This window comes from Scatophagus argus, chromosome 19 (assembly GCF_020382885.2).
Source record: "Scatophagus argus isolate fScaArg1 chromosome 19, fScaArg1.pri, whole genome shotgun sequence".
Taxonomy (NCBI): Eukaryota; Metazoa; Chordata; class Actinopteri; family Scatophagidae; genus Scatophagus; species Scatophagus argus.
In genome coordinates, this window is record NC_058511.1 from 6,630,237 (window position 1) to 6,642,750 (window position 12,514).

The window sequence follows — 12,514 nt, forward strand, 5'->3', positions numbered from 1 at the left end:
TCGGCAAGGTCTTGGCTGTACTGCTGCATTGTGGGCCAGGTTAGCCTCACATTCTTAAGTGCCGCACAGCTTGAAAAACCAGTCGGCGTAGCCATGGTTACAGCAGAGGGCACCGTGCAGGAGACGCTTTTCTTTGCTGATCCCAGGGAGCATATAAAGAGACAGACTCACACAAGGAATGGTGTGTTCTTTGACAATGTGTTTCTCCCTCTTGTTAGAAGTTTAATACCACCGTTAAGAGACAATAAGGCTAAATTAGAGGCAGGGTGAACTTTAACACAATAGCAGATACAGTATTTAAATCAGTTAGACTCGAGAAGAAACCGTGAAGCTGATTCAAGACAAAGAATTAGAAAGTAAAGGCTCAATTAGAGGCCTCATGGGGCAGCTGACTGACTTGTCATTACCCCCTCATCAGTGCTGGTGTATTCATTTCTTCCTCTGAGGCAGACAAAGTAGACCACACTGCTTTCAATACAAGCTGCCATGAAAGCTGACGCAGTGCAGCTCGTTTAATATGTAAAGGGCTACAAACTCCAGAGCCAGAGTACAGCTGGAAGGATTTTGAGCCCAGGGTCAGTGACTGGAAGGCAAGTCACCTGGCATGAATGCCCTTTTAGCACTGTGCACTTCACGCCAGTAACCCCACAGACGAGGCCACCAGCCACAGGAGATCGCAGAGCTCACTTCACCAAATGGAGGGTGATTACGTGTCTGTGACCTGCAAACAAAGTGGCAATCACAGGCAAGGCCAGGCTCGATTCTGGCAACACTTTTTGCACAGATCTCCGCAATCAAAGCACAATGTCACACAAAGAAAAACAACCATTAAAGCAAACAAGTACAAAAGAGGAATATCCACTTTTCTGTGCCATTCTGTCAGGGGATAAACAGTAGAAATGGGTAGTGACTGACTACAGACATTACCCAGCTGGTGTATCTCCGTGTTACAAGTCTGAGGCTAGAGCCTGCACTGCATTTTGTTGAAAAACAAATATGCAAAAAAAGAGGTCAGGGACTGCACATAGACCATCCTCGCTATGAATCCTAAACAAATGTTTTAGGAGGTAGATTATCATTCAGCACCATGTAGAGCAGTAACTGTAGCTGCAGAGGTGTGAGCAAAAGACATCCTATTTGTCATATAAATCTACAAGAGAGGATGACACACTCACTCAAAGCAGACATAATTATATGCAGCAAAAGCACAAATTCTAAATCAAACTATGTGAGTGCAATAAAAAGATAAAAACCTCAAGATAAGAACTAATTATTTCAGCTCAGGCTAAGCTCTGTCAGTGTCACTGCACTACTCAAGTGACATGAAAGATTAACGCAAACTGCTGAGTTTCAATTTGTGGGGAGTGTCTTTGAAGACACTCCTCAAGAATACTGAATCAATTTGACTTTCATTGTTATTCTTGTAATACTGTGCAGAGGAACAAGAATGGTGATTAAGTATAGACATGTATCTGGCCCAGCCAGTTTAGCTCTGCCACAGGGCTGCAGCTACTCTAGCAGCACAGAATAAAAGGCAGAATAGACACAAACAGCTCCTTCCAGATGCAGTGCTTACTTGTCATCCTTCTCATAAATGTTGAGTCCCAGCGCGTCCACTCCAAGCCACAGCTCTGTTCCCTTCTTATTCTTGATGTCAAAGTAGTTGACTCCATACATTTCCAGGTCCTGGGCGATCTTTAGGTACTCCAGCATAGCATCCTCCCTGCAAAGATGGGCATGAGGACAAAATTAAGTTATTATTTAAATGCAATCCGACAGTGCATTAACTCAGCAGTGACTGACTGTTAAAGCACACACTCACTTTAACATCCCACGGTGCTCCTCGTGCCACACCTGAATCCTCTCCTCCCACTGCTCTCTGGATAACTTGTGCTGCTCCAGGACTCTACAATAAGAAAAGGAAGTGACAAAGATCAGCTACAAATATAAAGAGACCAACACATGCCTTCCTAAAACTTACCTAACCTTACTCTTGTGTACTCAAATTAGCTGTTGATGCTGTCCTAAACATTTTCTTAGATTGTAAAGGGCAAATCAGCTTAAGGACACATGGGAAACATGCAGTCACCTTGAGGCTTTTAATACATGTATGTCCAGGCACATGAAGTAAAAATAGATATTGTCTTGTCTTGCTTGACATGGCAGCATATTTGAGATGCTAGCTTTTCACACATCCATATCAATGTACTTCTCAGACTCCCACAAGGGCCGTGAGGAGCTGATACCATCGTGCAAGACTGTCACCAGTTCCAGACACACCCACCCAAATTACACCTTTGTTTTTAAATGATCCAGAGATACCTGCTCTCAAACACGAACATACCAAAAGGATGCCACTCTCGACACAAAGTAGCTTCCGCACTTGGCTCTGTTTGGTGGCCTGTGCTATTATGAATGATGTAAGAAAGCCGCAGCAAAGCTCTTCCTCTTAAATTGCTCAGCCAATCAGCTACTGCTTTACCTTTGTTTTCACCCTTTTTAAATTCTAACATGTGCATGTATGTATGAATGCCTTGAATGTGGAAATGACAACTGTATACATATCAAAGAGAGATGATCCAAGTGGATGTCACACAAACAGAAATGTTTCAAATATTTTTGACGCATCATCATCAGACATCACATGGTGGTTATGCTCTTTCGTTTCTTTGGGTTCCAGGGTGGAGATTTTCTTTGAGGCAGGTTCAACCAGTGGTGATGAGTGCACTCTTTGCTTACTGTTAATATTTTGTAGTTCCTAATTTATATTTTCTGTCAATGCCAAACCCAGTTGCTTCTGTACAATAAGCCAAGGGTATTACTATACAACACCTTTTGATTTAGCTGTTAATACCTTTAGAAAGCTTGATTCACTTTTGTCCTGGCACATCTCACCTGTGTGGCAGCAGGCGTTCAGAAAGCAGGTATCCAGGTCGGTGGACTTCTTTGTTGTAGTCTCCAAACTTGGCCTGCACAGAGTAGGAGGCCAGCAGCACAGCTGTCTCTGGTGGACAGTAAACCTCATCACTCAGGATGCTCTCCTTCACCTGCAGGAAAAACAGCTTCTGGGTGATGTCCTGGATCAGCTCCTCAGAAACATCCTCTGGAAAGAACTTGGCCCGAAACTTGAACTGCAGCGGGTTCTCCTTCTTCACATCCTGAGATGACACCTGGGAGAAATTACAGCACAATTACATAACATCAACATAGCATCCAGTATAATGTGAACATTAAAGGAATAGTTGGATATTTTGGGAAATATGTTTATTTGCCGTCTTGCCCTGACTTAGATGAAAAGACTGATGTTCGTGTTTGTGTGGTAAATTTGCAGCTGAAGCTGCCAGCTAACTTAGCTCAGCATAAAGAATGGAGACAGGGTCAAACATGTAATCTGGCTCTGTCCAGAGGTATTAAAATCCACCTACCAGCCCCTCTAAAGCTCAATACTTTAGAAGTATTAAAGTATTAAAATAGAACCAATAAAAGAATAAACTGCTGTTTTACAGGTGTTACATGCCATATAATAGAGCAGTAATTTTCTTGGAGTCTCTGCTAGCTGCAACGGTTCCTGCTGGACACAGCCAAGCAAGCCATTTCCCTGTTTCCACCATTTATACTAAGCTAGTTGAACCGACTATTTTCTCCAGCAACAAATTTACCACAGATGTGACAGTGACATCAATCATCTTGTCTAACTCTTGGCAAGAAAGAAAATAAATGTATTCCCACACTGCTCCTAGAATGTCAACCAGCTGGAACAGCTGGATTGTACTAGGTTGAGTATTATGAGCTGTATATAAGGTATAAGGTATCAAGTCGAGAGTCAGTATATGATCATCCCATAATCATGGTTTAGTATCAGTACAGTTTTAACTTTTACTTAATGAAAAGTATAAATCCTGAATCTTTCAAACCTTTAAATTGCATTATACTGTATACAACATACACAAATGCTCTGTCTATGTTCTGTCTAATATTCAGCAGTTTCATGGGTGCACTGCTGGTACTAAAAGGAGATATACCATTCTCATTTTGTGGAAATACACTTTAATAGCTCTGAGCTATAGTATGTGTTTACACAGTGTGCCTCTTCCTCTAATTTCAAAAACAGGAACCAAGCAGTCTTGATGGAGAGAATGGGGCCGGGAATATTCCAGTTTGAGCGAGGCATTGTGCTGATGAGCTGCAGCGCAGCGTCAGCACACAGTGTACAGTTCACTGCTGCTGGCTGAGGCAAGCATAACCCTTTCTGTCTCTCTCAGCCTTTTCTATGATTATAATGTGCAAAGATCGAACTTTCTCCAGATAGATTCGCTTGCTTTCCTACATTTATTTCAATCATGAGACAGTAGACTCAGGTGTCTATTTTAAAGACTACCCCACCAGTTATCTTTACGCTCTTAACATTGGTGGACTACTAATGGACACAATATAGAGCATCAAAATCGATGCAGCAGAACCAGAGATATGATCCATTTTTTAATTTTATTTCACACATTCTTCTTTGTTGTCAAAATTTTCCCACCCTCGGTTCTATCAGAGAATCTATTATGTTATGCTAGTAACAGGAAATGTAGCCTCAAGTAGAGATGTGTAGGCAGCTCCAGTAAGCTATCTCTTTCTACTATCTGACCAAACTTGCAGTCTTCAGCTCCTACTGATGCTGACGCAACAGACATCACTTGAGGCTATTTATCAGACTTCACACAGCTCGCTCTGGAGCCACAATGATTTGTGGTTACATGTAATTATTTTCACATACAATATGAACAAGTACTCCCAGAGACCTATCTACAGACTCTGATGTATAAAATCTGTGTAGAATAAGCAGGTCTAAAAAGTTGCAGGGATTGGTACAATTCCTAGAAACGTTGATAACAAAACAAACTTTTGGAGTTCTTATTTACAGACATGAATTCATACTTCTGGCTGTTTTTTCTTTTGTCTAATCCATTACGTGTTAGACTGTGAGGAGCTTCAGGAAAAAAACGGTTAGTGAAGGTAGTAACCCAGAACAACAGAAAAGGACTGAGGTTCACAAAGAGTTCACACTCTTGTCAAATAAACAACCTTCAGATGATTACTTGCGCTGCTTTGACCTCACAGCACAGACAGAAACTTGCAAAAGTACCTGCAATGTTGGAAGTGGAGCCACAATACAGCATGTGAGTATATACATAGTGTAATATAAATATGGTGGCTACTGATTGACTGAAAGGCAAATATGGAGCTCTGATTGTATCGTCCATTCAGACAATGCATTCTTTCTCAATTGTTTGTAGAATTTCACTCCATAGAGAGAGGTGGACAGTTAGGACATAGTCGAGACACAGAGTGAAATGGCCACATATGTATGTAGTTGACAGGTACACTGTAATGACAAAAAAAAAAAAAACATAAATATGTACTCAAAGGCTAGAGCTTACCTTTTTGTCCAGTTTTAGCCAAGTGTGGTAACCTTTGCCATCCATATACTGAAGTCCAAAGTACCAGATCTCACGTAAGCCAATGGTTTTCACCACCTGTAAAGAAGAAAAGGAAAGGCTAAGCTTTAAAACAGCAGGGCTGCAACAAACCCGTTTTCATTATCAGTTAATCTGCTGATCATGTTTTTACTAATCTATGAATAGTTTGGTGCTGGAAAAGTAAAAAGTGAAAAAACACCAATCACAACCTCGCAGAGCCCAAGGTAGCATCTTGAAGTTCTGTTGTGTCTGACCAACAACTGATCATCATATATGACACACAGATGCAACAAACCTTCATTTGAGGAGCTGGAGCCTGAGAAATCCAAGGACATTTCACAACATTTGCTTGATAACTGACTGAAACTTAATACTTCATCAACAGATGGTCACGGTTCATACTTTGCTTTTTAAGAGTAAAATTCAAGCACATTTGTGGTGCCTTATATCACATATAAATTCTTAATACCGTATCAACGCGAAATCCAACTGCAAAAATAAAGCTTGCTGGATTAGTATGTATATACATTAATGTATACTGTCAGCTTTTCATATTACAGCTGTTAAATTCTTGCCATTTTCCACACCGGGAAACAAAAAACAAGTATGACAATGTGATCATTTCATTTCAAATTTTAAAAGATGTTAGTTTATATGAGGGATAATTAAGTGAAAGACCAAATTACGAAGAAAATCAAGCATTTTTCACCGAGGGTATTCAGACTGAAGCTTATTCCGAACCATGAAAACATAATGGTTAAAATCAAGCTTTCTTTAAACATTCAAGACTTTGGGGACCCTGGGGCAAAGGCCTATTATCAGGACTTCAAATCACTTGGACACGAAGAGGAATTTTAAAAGTAAATCAACAGACAGATACAGAACAGATATTAAAGGCAAGAATGTTCTAATGGTAACAAAAGTTGAAATTAGTCAAGACAGACACATGACTTGGTCTAAGTGGCAATGATATAATATCAATTTAAGACACAAGATGCAGAAATTTCACTAAATTTGTCCAGATGTGAGACTGGATTACTTTAAAGAATTCACAACCAGCTCTTCCAGGAAAACAGATTACGGGATGATCATGTAAATGTAGTACTAAAAAGAAAAAGATCACGTCTTCAGCCTTCAAAAATCAATGAGGTAAATTTTCCAATAAGACCTAAATGAATCACTGATGGTCTTCTTCTAGCAGAGTGAGGACTCATGAAAAGGCTTTTGAAGGCTTTACAGACTATGGCAAGGTCTAAAGAATCTAACTCTAAGATGACATACTCAGGTACCAGACTAATCCGGTGAATAACCCTCATAGTATTACACATTCCCAGGCCTCAGTGTGGACTTGGCTAAGGTAATGATACAAACCACTGTCAATGGCTGCCAGGACAAATGAAAGTACACTCAGAAACACCACATTTGTTATCTGAAGCAATTTGGCAAATATATAGTAGACTCTGGACAGGGAGACGTTTCCATGGATACTACCACTGTAACTAAGACTCAACTGATCCTTGTAGTCCTTACCTTTGTCAGAGTATATCTCTTGATATTGACACTAAGGCTGTTTTTTTCCATTATCAATCAATCTGACGATTCTTTTCTAAACTAATCAATTACATGGTTCTATAAAACATCCCAAAGTGACATTTCGACAAATTGATTTTTTTTTCTCTGACCAAAAGGAATCCCAATTATATGAGATTTTCTATCATGCAAGACAAAGAAAAGAACTAAATCCTCTCAGTTTCAGATAAATATTCTGCTAACTGATAAACCAGCATATTTGATAATTTCTGGTAATGATCAGAAGAGTGTTTTCACTCTTTGCATTTAAAATGAGCCTTAGGTCACGTCTCTGTCTGTTGCAATATGCCACAGTACACCAGAGCACGATGGGGGCTGATCTTTAACAAAGTGGTCCTATTGTTTGACCAGTGAGGAGGAGTGATACTGTATAACGAGGGCGTGCTGCATGACCAGCATCCTGTCTCTGACTCCAGGAACAGTCTGAGAAGCCTGGAGTGGGGAACTGGTGGGTGGGGGCTGGGGCTTGTTGTTACTTTATGGCAAAGCTGCAACAGTCCAAACTAGTCATTATTAACATCTAAAAAGCAAATTATAAAGACAGTTTTAATTTCAACCGCACTGGAAAACACTTTTTCCAGACCAGCAATTTAAAGACGTTTTTCTACCAATTTCTGACTGTGCAGCTGAGGCAAAAAGTGAAAACACAGTTATAGATCTGGAATAATCGCTTGTGCTGCAGGAGGAGCTACCATTTTCCACTGGCCTCTGAGGAAAAACCTCAACAACCAGAGGCTCTTTATGGCCTTCGGAGAGGCAAAGCAATTTTCCAACTGCACCATGCAGGAATTCATGTTTTTGTGTGTGTGTGTGTGTGTGTGCATGTGCCGTTAAATGGGGCAATCTCTGTGCGGGCCCTTTTTGAATGCATCACTGCCAAATTCCCCACCCAGTCACCAGGTGACTAAGTTGCCTGGGTGAAGTTTGAATCAACACTCCGGCCAAGCCCATTCCCAATGATAAGCTCCAGCCAAGGTTACAATTAAATTTAAACTTCCCCCCTCTTACTGGATGACACAAAATACAGGGCAGGCTGACCTGTGGGAGTAAAAAATGAATGGCTTTGATTCAGGGACCTTTTCTGATGGATTGTATTTAAAGCAACAACAACAAGCACTAGAAGGGGCCTGAAATCAGAGAGCACTAAACACTAACCCTGCATCTCACCTGTAATGAAACTCATAAGGCCCCAGAAAACAATCAGTCCTTTCATGGCGCTTCTGCTTTGGGGTCTACGGAGTGAGAGGCAGAGAAACAGAGTAGGCTACAGATACCTGTACAATTCTCCCAGGGATAAGCCTCTGTGGAGAGCCTTGGTACAACCTGTGCGCAGTCTGGAAATGACAATTTTCCTGAAAAGGCTTATCAACCTTTAACAACATTGCATTTCACTTGACAAAATGATAAGTAGCTAGTATTAATAACAGGATGCACATGTTATGAACACCTGCAAAAGTTCTCCAAAGAATACTGAAAATAATACAGTTCATTAGAGGAGGATTAAATCTGAATCTGAGGGCACATGTTTGTAGACTGACATCGCAGCAGGTTGCTTTGGTGGGCTGCCTTGACTTTAATGAACTGCTAAGTCTTTCCGATGAATGTCAACATCTAGCTCCCAACACCCAGTACTTTAATACCTGTTTCACAGGGATACAGTACAAAGTGTGGAATTATGATAGAAAACCAATAGGGACAACAGAACCCATCATTACTTATTATTACAGGCCATTTTCTCTATACACAATTCAGAATCACATTACATTTACAGACCCACACCAGGTAAGCACCAGAAAACTGAAAAAAGTCCAAATTGTTGTTACAAAAAATCCATCACAAGTTAAATGCATTTTAAGACTTTTCAAGACCTGCACATACCAAGTTAAGTTGTGTGTAGTTGCTTGCAAAATATCTTTACAATTTTTACAGCACTGGGAAAAATAAATCAATAGATATGTGTAAAACATAGACTCCTTCATGCAAGCTATTATAAGCAAAAGCACCAGTCTACTAGTAGTCCCACATAGGAACAGTTTGCATGACGTAAGTCTGCAGCCTCGTCTTGCAGCGATGTGACAGAGGGTGAAAGTTTCTCTGCTAGCTTTACAGGAGCTCGGGCTCTGTGGTGAGAGAGAGGAATGCCACTGGGCTGAAACAGCATTACACACTGCATCCTCTGGGCTGAATAACAAGGCTGAAGTCCTCCAGTAGCTGAGGAGGGGAAGGGAGGAGTTGAACCAGTCGGGCCCCAAACAGGCACCAGCACAAAGGCTGTGTTTCGTGGTGGGGAGCGGGGGTAGGAGGGGGTGGTGTGGGTAGTGGCCCAAAGGAAATGGGTCTCTTACTGTCAGACCCCACATTAATTGTCACTAAACAGTAAAGGGTGTATTACAAAGAAAGTATTTTAAAAATAGTTGTGTTACAGGACTACAGGAAAGAAGAACAGCCATCATGCAACATGTTCCTTCTCTTGACTTGGAGCAGCTTTGCAGCCATTTTTTTAATGTGGCTTTGACATGCGAGTTGGGTGTGTAAGTGAACTAGTCTCATATTTTGCCACCTGTCAGACAGACTATTTGGACTTGGACTCAGTTCAAAGACATAGTTTAACTGTTTCTAATGTTGCCATGATTTCAGCAGTTTAATATCAATTCTCCTTCTGCTTTTGGCCAATCCAAATCAGTTCAGGGTCTGAACATGGCAAACACACTAGGGACAGACATAACTGGACCAGTACATCTACTGTAAGCTTAAGGCTAAACGAAACTAGCAGCCTTGTACATTTCATATTGAAGTGAAACTGTATAAGGGTGTGTAGGGGAGTGGCAGAGGTTTCTAAGAAAGAGTTTTAGAGCGGCATGACAGGGAGAAAGGCTATGATCAGCACTGACCACAGGGGCCACGCCAGGCCTCACACTCGCCCTGGAAATGAGCTCACTACTGTTACTCAGCATTTCCACAGAACTTGTTTAACACTGTGAGAGCACTTGTCTTTACAGCTGATTACTGCCAAGGCACTCATTTAAAACTAAATCAGGCTGCTGACAGACTGCAGAGACACAGCCACTAAATCTAAATGTCAGCCTAAGACTGTGAACGGCTCCTCAGACAAGGTGCGAGGCTTCACAGACCATTTCCCATGCTCAAATTAGTAAATTGAATCTTTGCACTAAAATAGAGCACTGAACTGTCGGTGACACTATCACAGGGAGTGAGTGATTATCAACGACACACCCCACTGACGGACATTCTAAAAAGTAGGCAGAGGAATTCGCCTACACCTATAAATAGAGGTCAAATGCAAAAATCTGGGTGCTACTCCTTCCTATAGCAAAACCACACTGTGAGAACTTCAGAGCAAGCAGTAACATCAGTATCACAGAAAATATATGATTGTTCTCCCAGTTGAATTTCAGGATTATTATGTTTAAAATGATTGTATGCATGTGTATGTTTCTAAACTAAAACCTTTGCAGTGCTGCTGCCATGAAGGGTGAATCCCCTGACATGCAGTTGGTTACACTCTCAATGGAAAAACGAGTTATACAGGAAGTGGCTAAAATATTGCCTCCCTCTCCCCGGTGCTGTCATAGAGCCTCAGAGGAGCTAATGGCATGTCATCTACATGTGGATTTTAGATACTGAGCTTTACAGTAGTATTTTGGAAAAGTGTGAATTCAAAGAAAAGTGCTCACTGCTTGATCAATGAAAGGATAAAGAGCAAAATAGCATTTTGCATACTACCACTTCTAGTTATTACATAACCGCACCAACTTCTACATTCAATACACACCTGACGTAAGGGCAAACAGTTTGAGGTCAAACAATAGCGGCACTCAGTGTGTCCCAAAATTATTAGTATCTAACTATAACCCAACTAACTATAACCTATTATCTAACAGGATATCAAACATATCAGGAAATAATAATTAGTGAATACATTAGCTTCAGTTCACTGAACCTCATCAAAAAAGGGAAATTCTCTATGTTTCCCTCCTTGTGACCACACCTTTTAATCTGTCCTGAGACTGTGTAACTTCCTCACAGACTTCATCCATGACTGCCATTCAATCATTAGTTTACAAATGCCTCAAGTTCTCTTTGTTCACTTTCAATCCTCCATTACAGGAAACAATTTATAGTCGTCTCACAACCCCATCCCCACCCCCACTGGGAAGGCAGAGACTGACAAGGACACCCGAGGCCAAAAGGCTCCTGTAATCTCGTCTGCTGGAGATAACTTTTCAGACCTGGATGTAATGAATGGAAAGAGCTTTGGAGGGATGATAATGAGGGCAGACACCTTCTCCTAATGCAGATCTCTCTCAGTGACGTCAGTCCACTTAGCTGACACAATGACACAGGTTGTAGAAGTGTGTATAAAGTTTAAAACACACTTTATTCTGCCGAGGGTCTTGCACACCAGTGTATTAAAAAACTTTATTTAACATTTTCCTGAAGAAGGTCTGAGGATAGAAATGTTGTCAAACCATACTATTGTTTGACAGGATTTTTTTTTATTAATTAAAAAATAGTCTAATATTTGGATAATATGATTATTTGTTTTCTTGCCCACCGTTAAATGGTAAGATAGATACCACTGCCTGTGCATTAAATATTAAATTGGAGCCAGCAGTAGTTTAGCATAGCTTAGCAGAATGACTGGAAACAGGGGGTAAAAGCTAGCCTGGCTTTGGTAAAGTTAAGAAAATCAACCAACCAGCGCCTCTATAGCTCATTGTTAAATTAATTTTTTGGAGAGTTATGTGGCTGTTTCTTGGAAGTAACTTCCTGGAGTCTCTGCTCATTGCTGGGCAGTTGGCCCTGGACAAGAAATAGCTCCTCAGATAACCCACGTAAAACCGACATTTGTTGTTGTAACACTTACGTTGTTAACCAATTAAACAAATACGTTAATTAATGAGCTTTAGAGGTTCTGGTAGAGGGTATATCACCTTTGGACAGAGACATGCTAGCTGTTGTTTCCAGCTTTTGAGCTAAGATAAAGCTAAAATGCTTCAGGCTCCAGTGTTTTATTTACTGTGCAGACATGAGAGCAGAATCAACCTTCTTATCCAATTGTTAACCATCTACAAAGTACTAATTGTGTATGTATTGTATGTATATCAGCTTTTATCAATACCACAGAATGACTGACTTGTATTTAACTTTTTTGTAAAAATGACTTTATTAAAAAAAACTATTCACAATCGCTCACGTATTGCATAAAATAATTAGAGGTTAAAAGACAGATGCTGGATGTCAGTGTTGAAATGACAATGGACTGTACCTGGTCAAACAGCTGCTTGCCGGTGGTGCTGGGCTGGATGGCAAACTCCAGCTCAGCGTCCACAGTGGTGACGCGAACATTGACCTGTGGAAAAAGAGGAGGAAAGGGGAGTTCAAATGTTGACCCATAGCAACAAGAGAGGTTCTCATGCATAAGGACTAATATGTAG

At 40.8% G+C, this 12,514-nt stretch overlaps 1 protein-coding gene across 1 annotated transcript in view; it reads right to left on the bottom strand.

The window, feature by feature from the left end:
- Positions 1-12,514, bottom strand: part of ezrb (ezrin b) — a 29,745-nt gene that overhangs the window by 9,325 nt on the left and 7,906 nt on the right. Inside the window, exons 3-7 of the mRNA XM_046372525.1 lie at positions 12,346-12,429; positions 5,427-5,522; positions 2,896-3,170; positions 1,823-1,906; positions 1,577-1,723 (exon numbers count right to left, since the gene is read on the bottom strand). Coding sequence (XP_046228481.1) covers positions 1,577-1,723; positions 1,823-1,906; positions 2,896-3,170; positions 5,427-5,522; positions 12,346-12,429 — 686 coding nt within the window. The remainder of the gene's footprint in view (positions 1-1,576; positions 1,724-1,822; positions 1,907-2,895; positions 3,171-5,426; positions 5,523-12,345; positions 12,430-12,514) is intronic.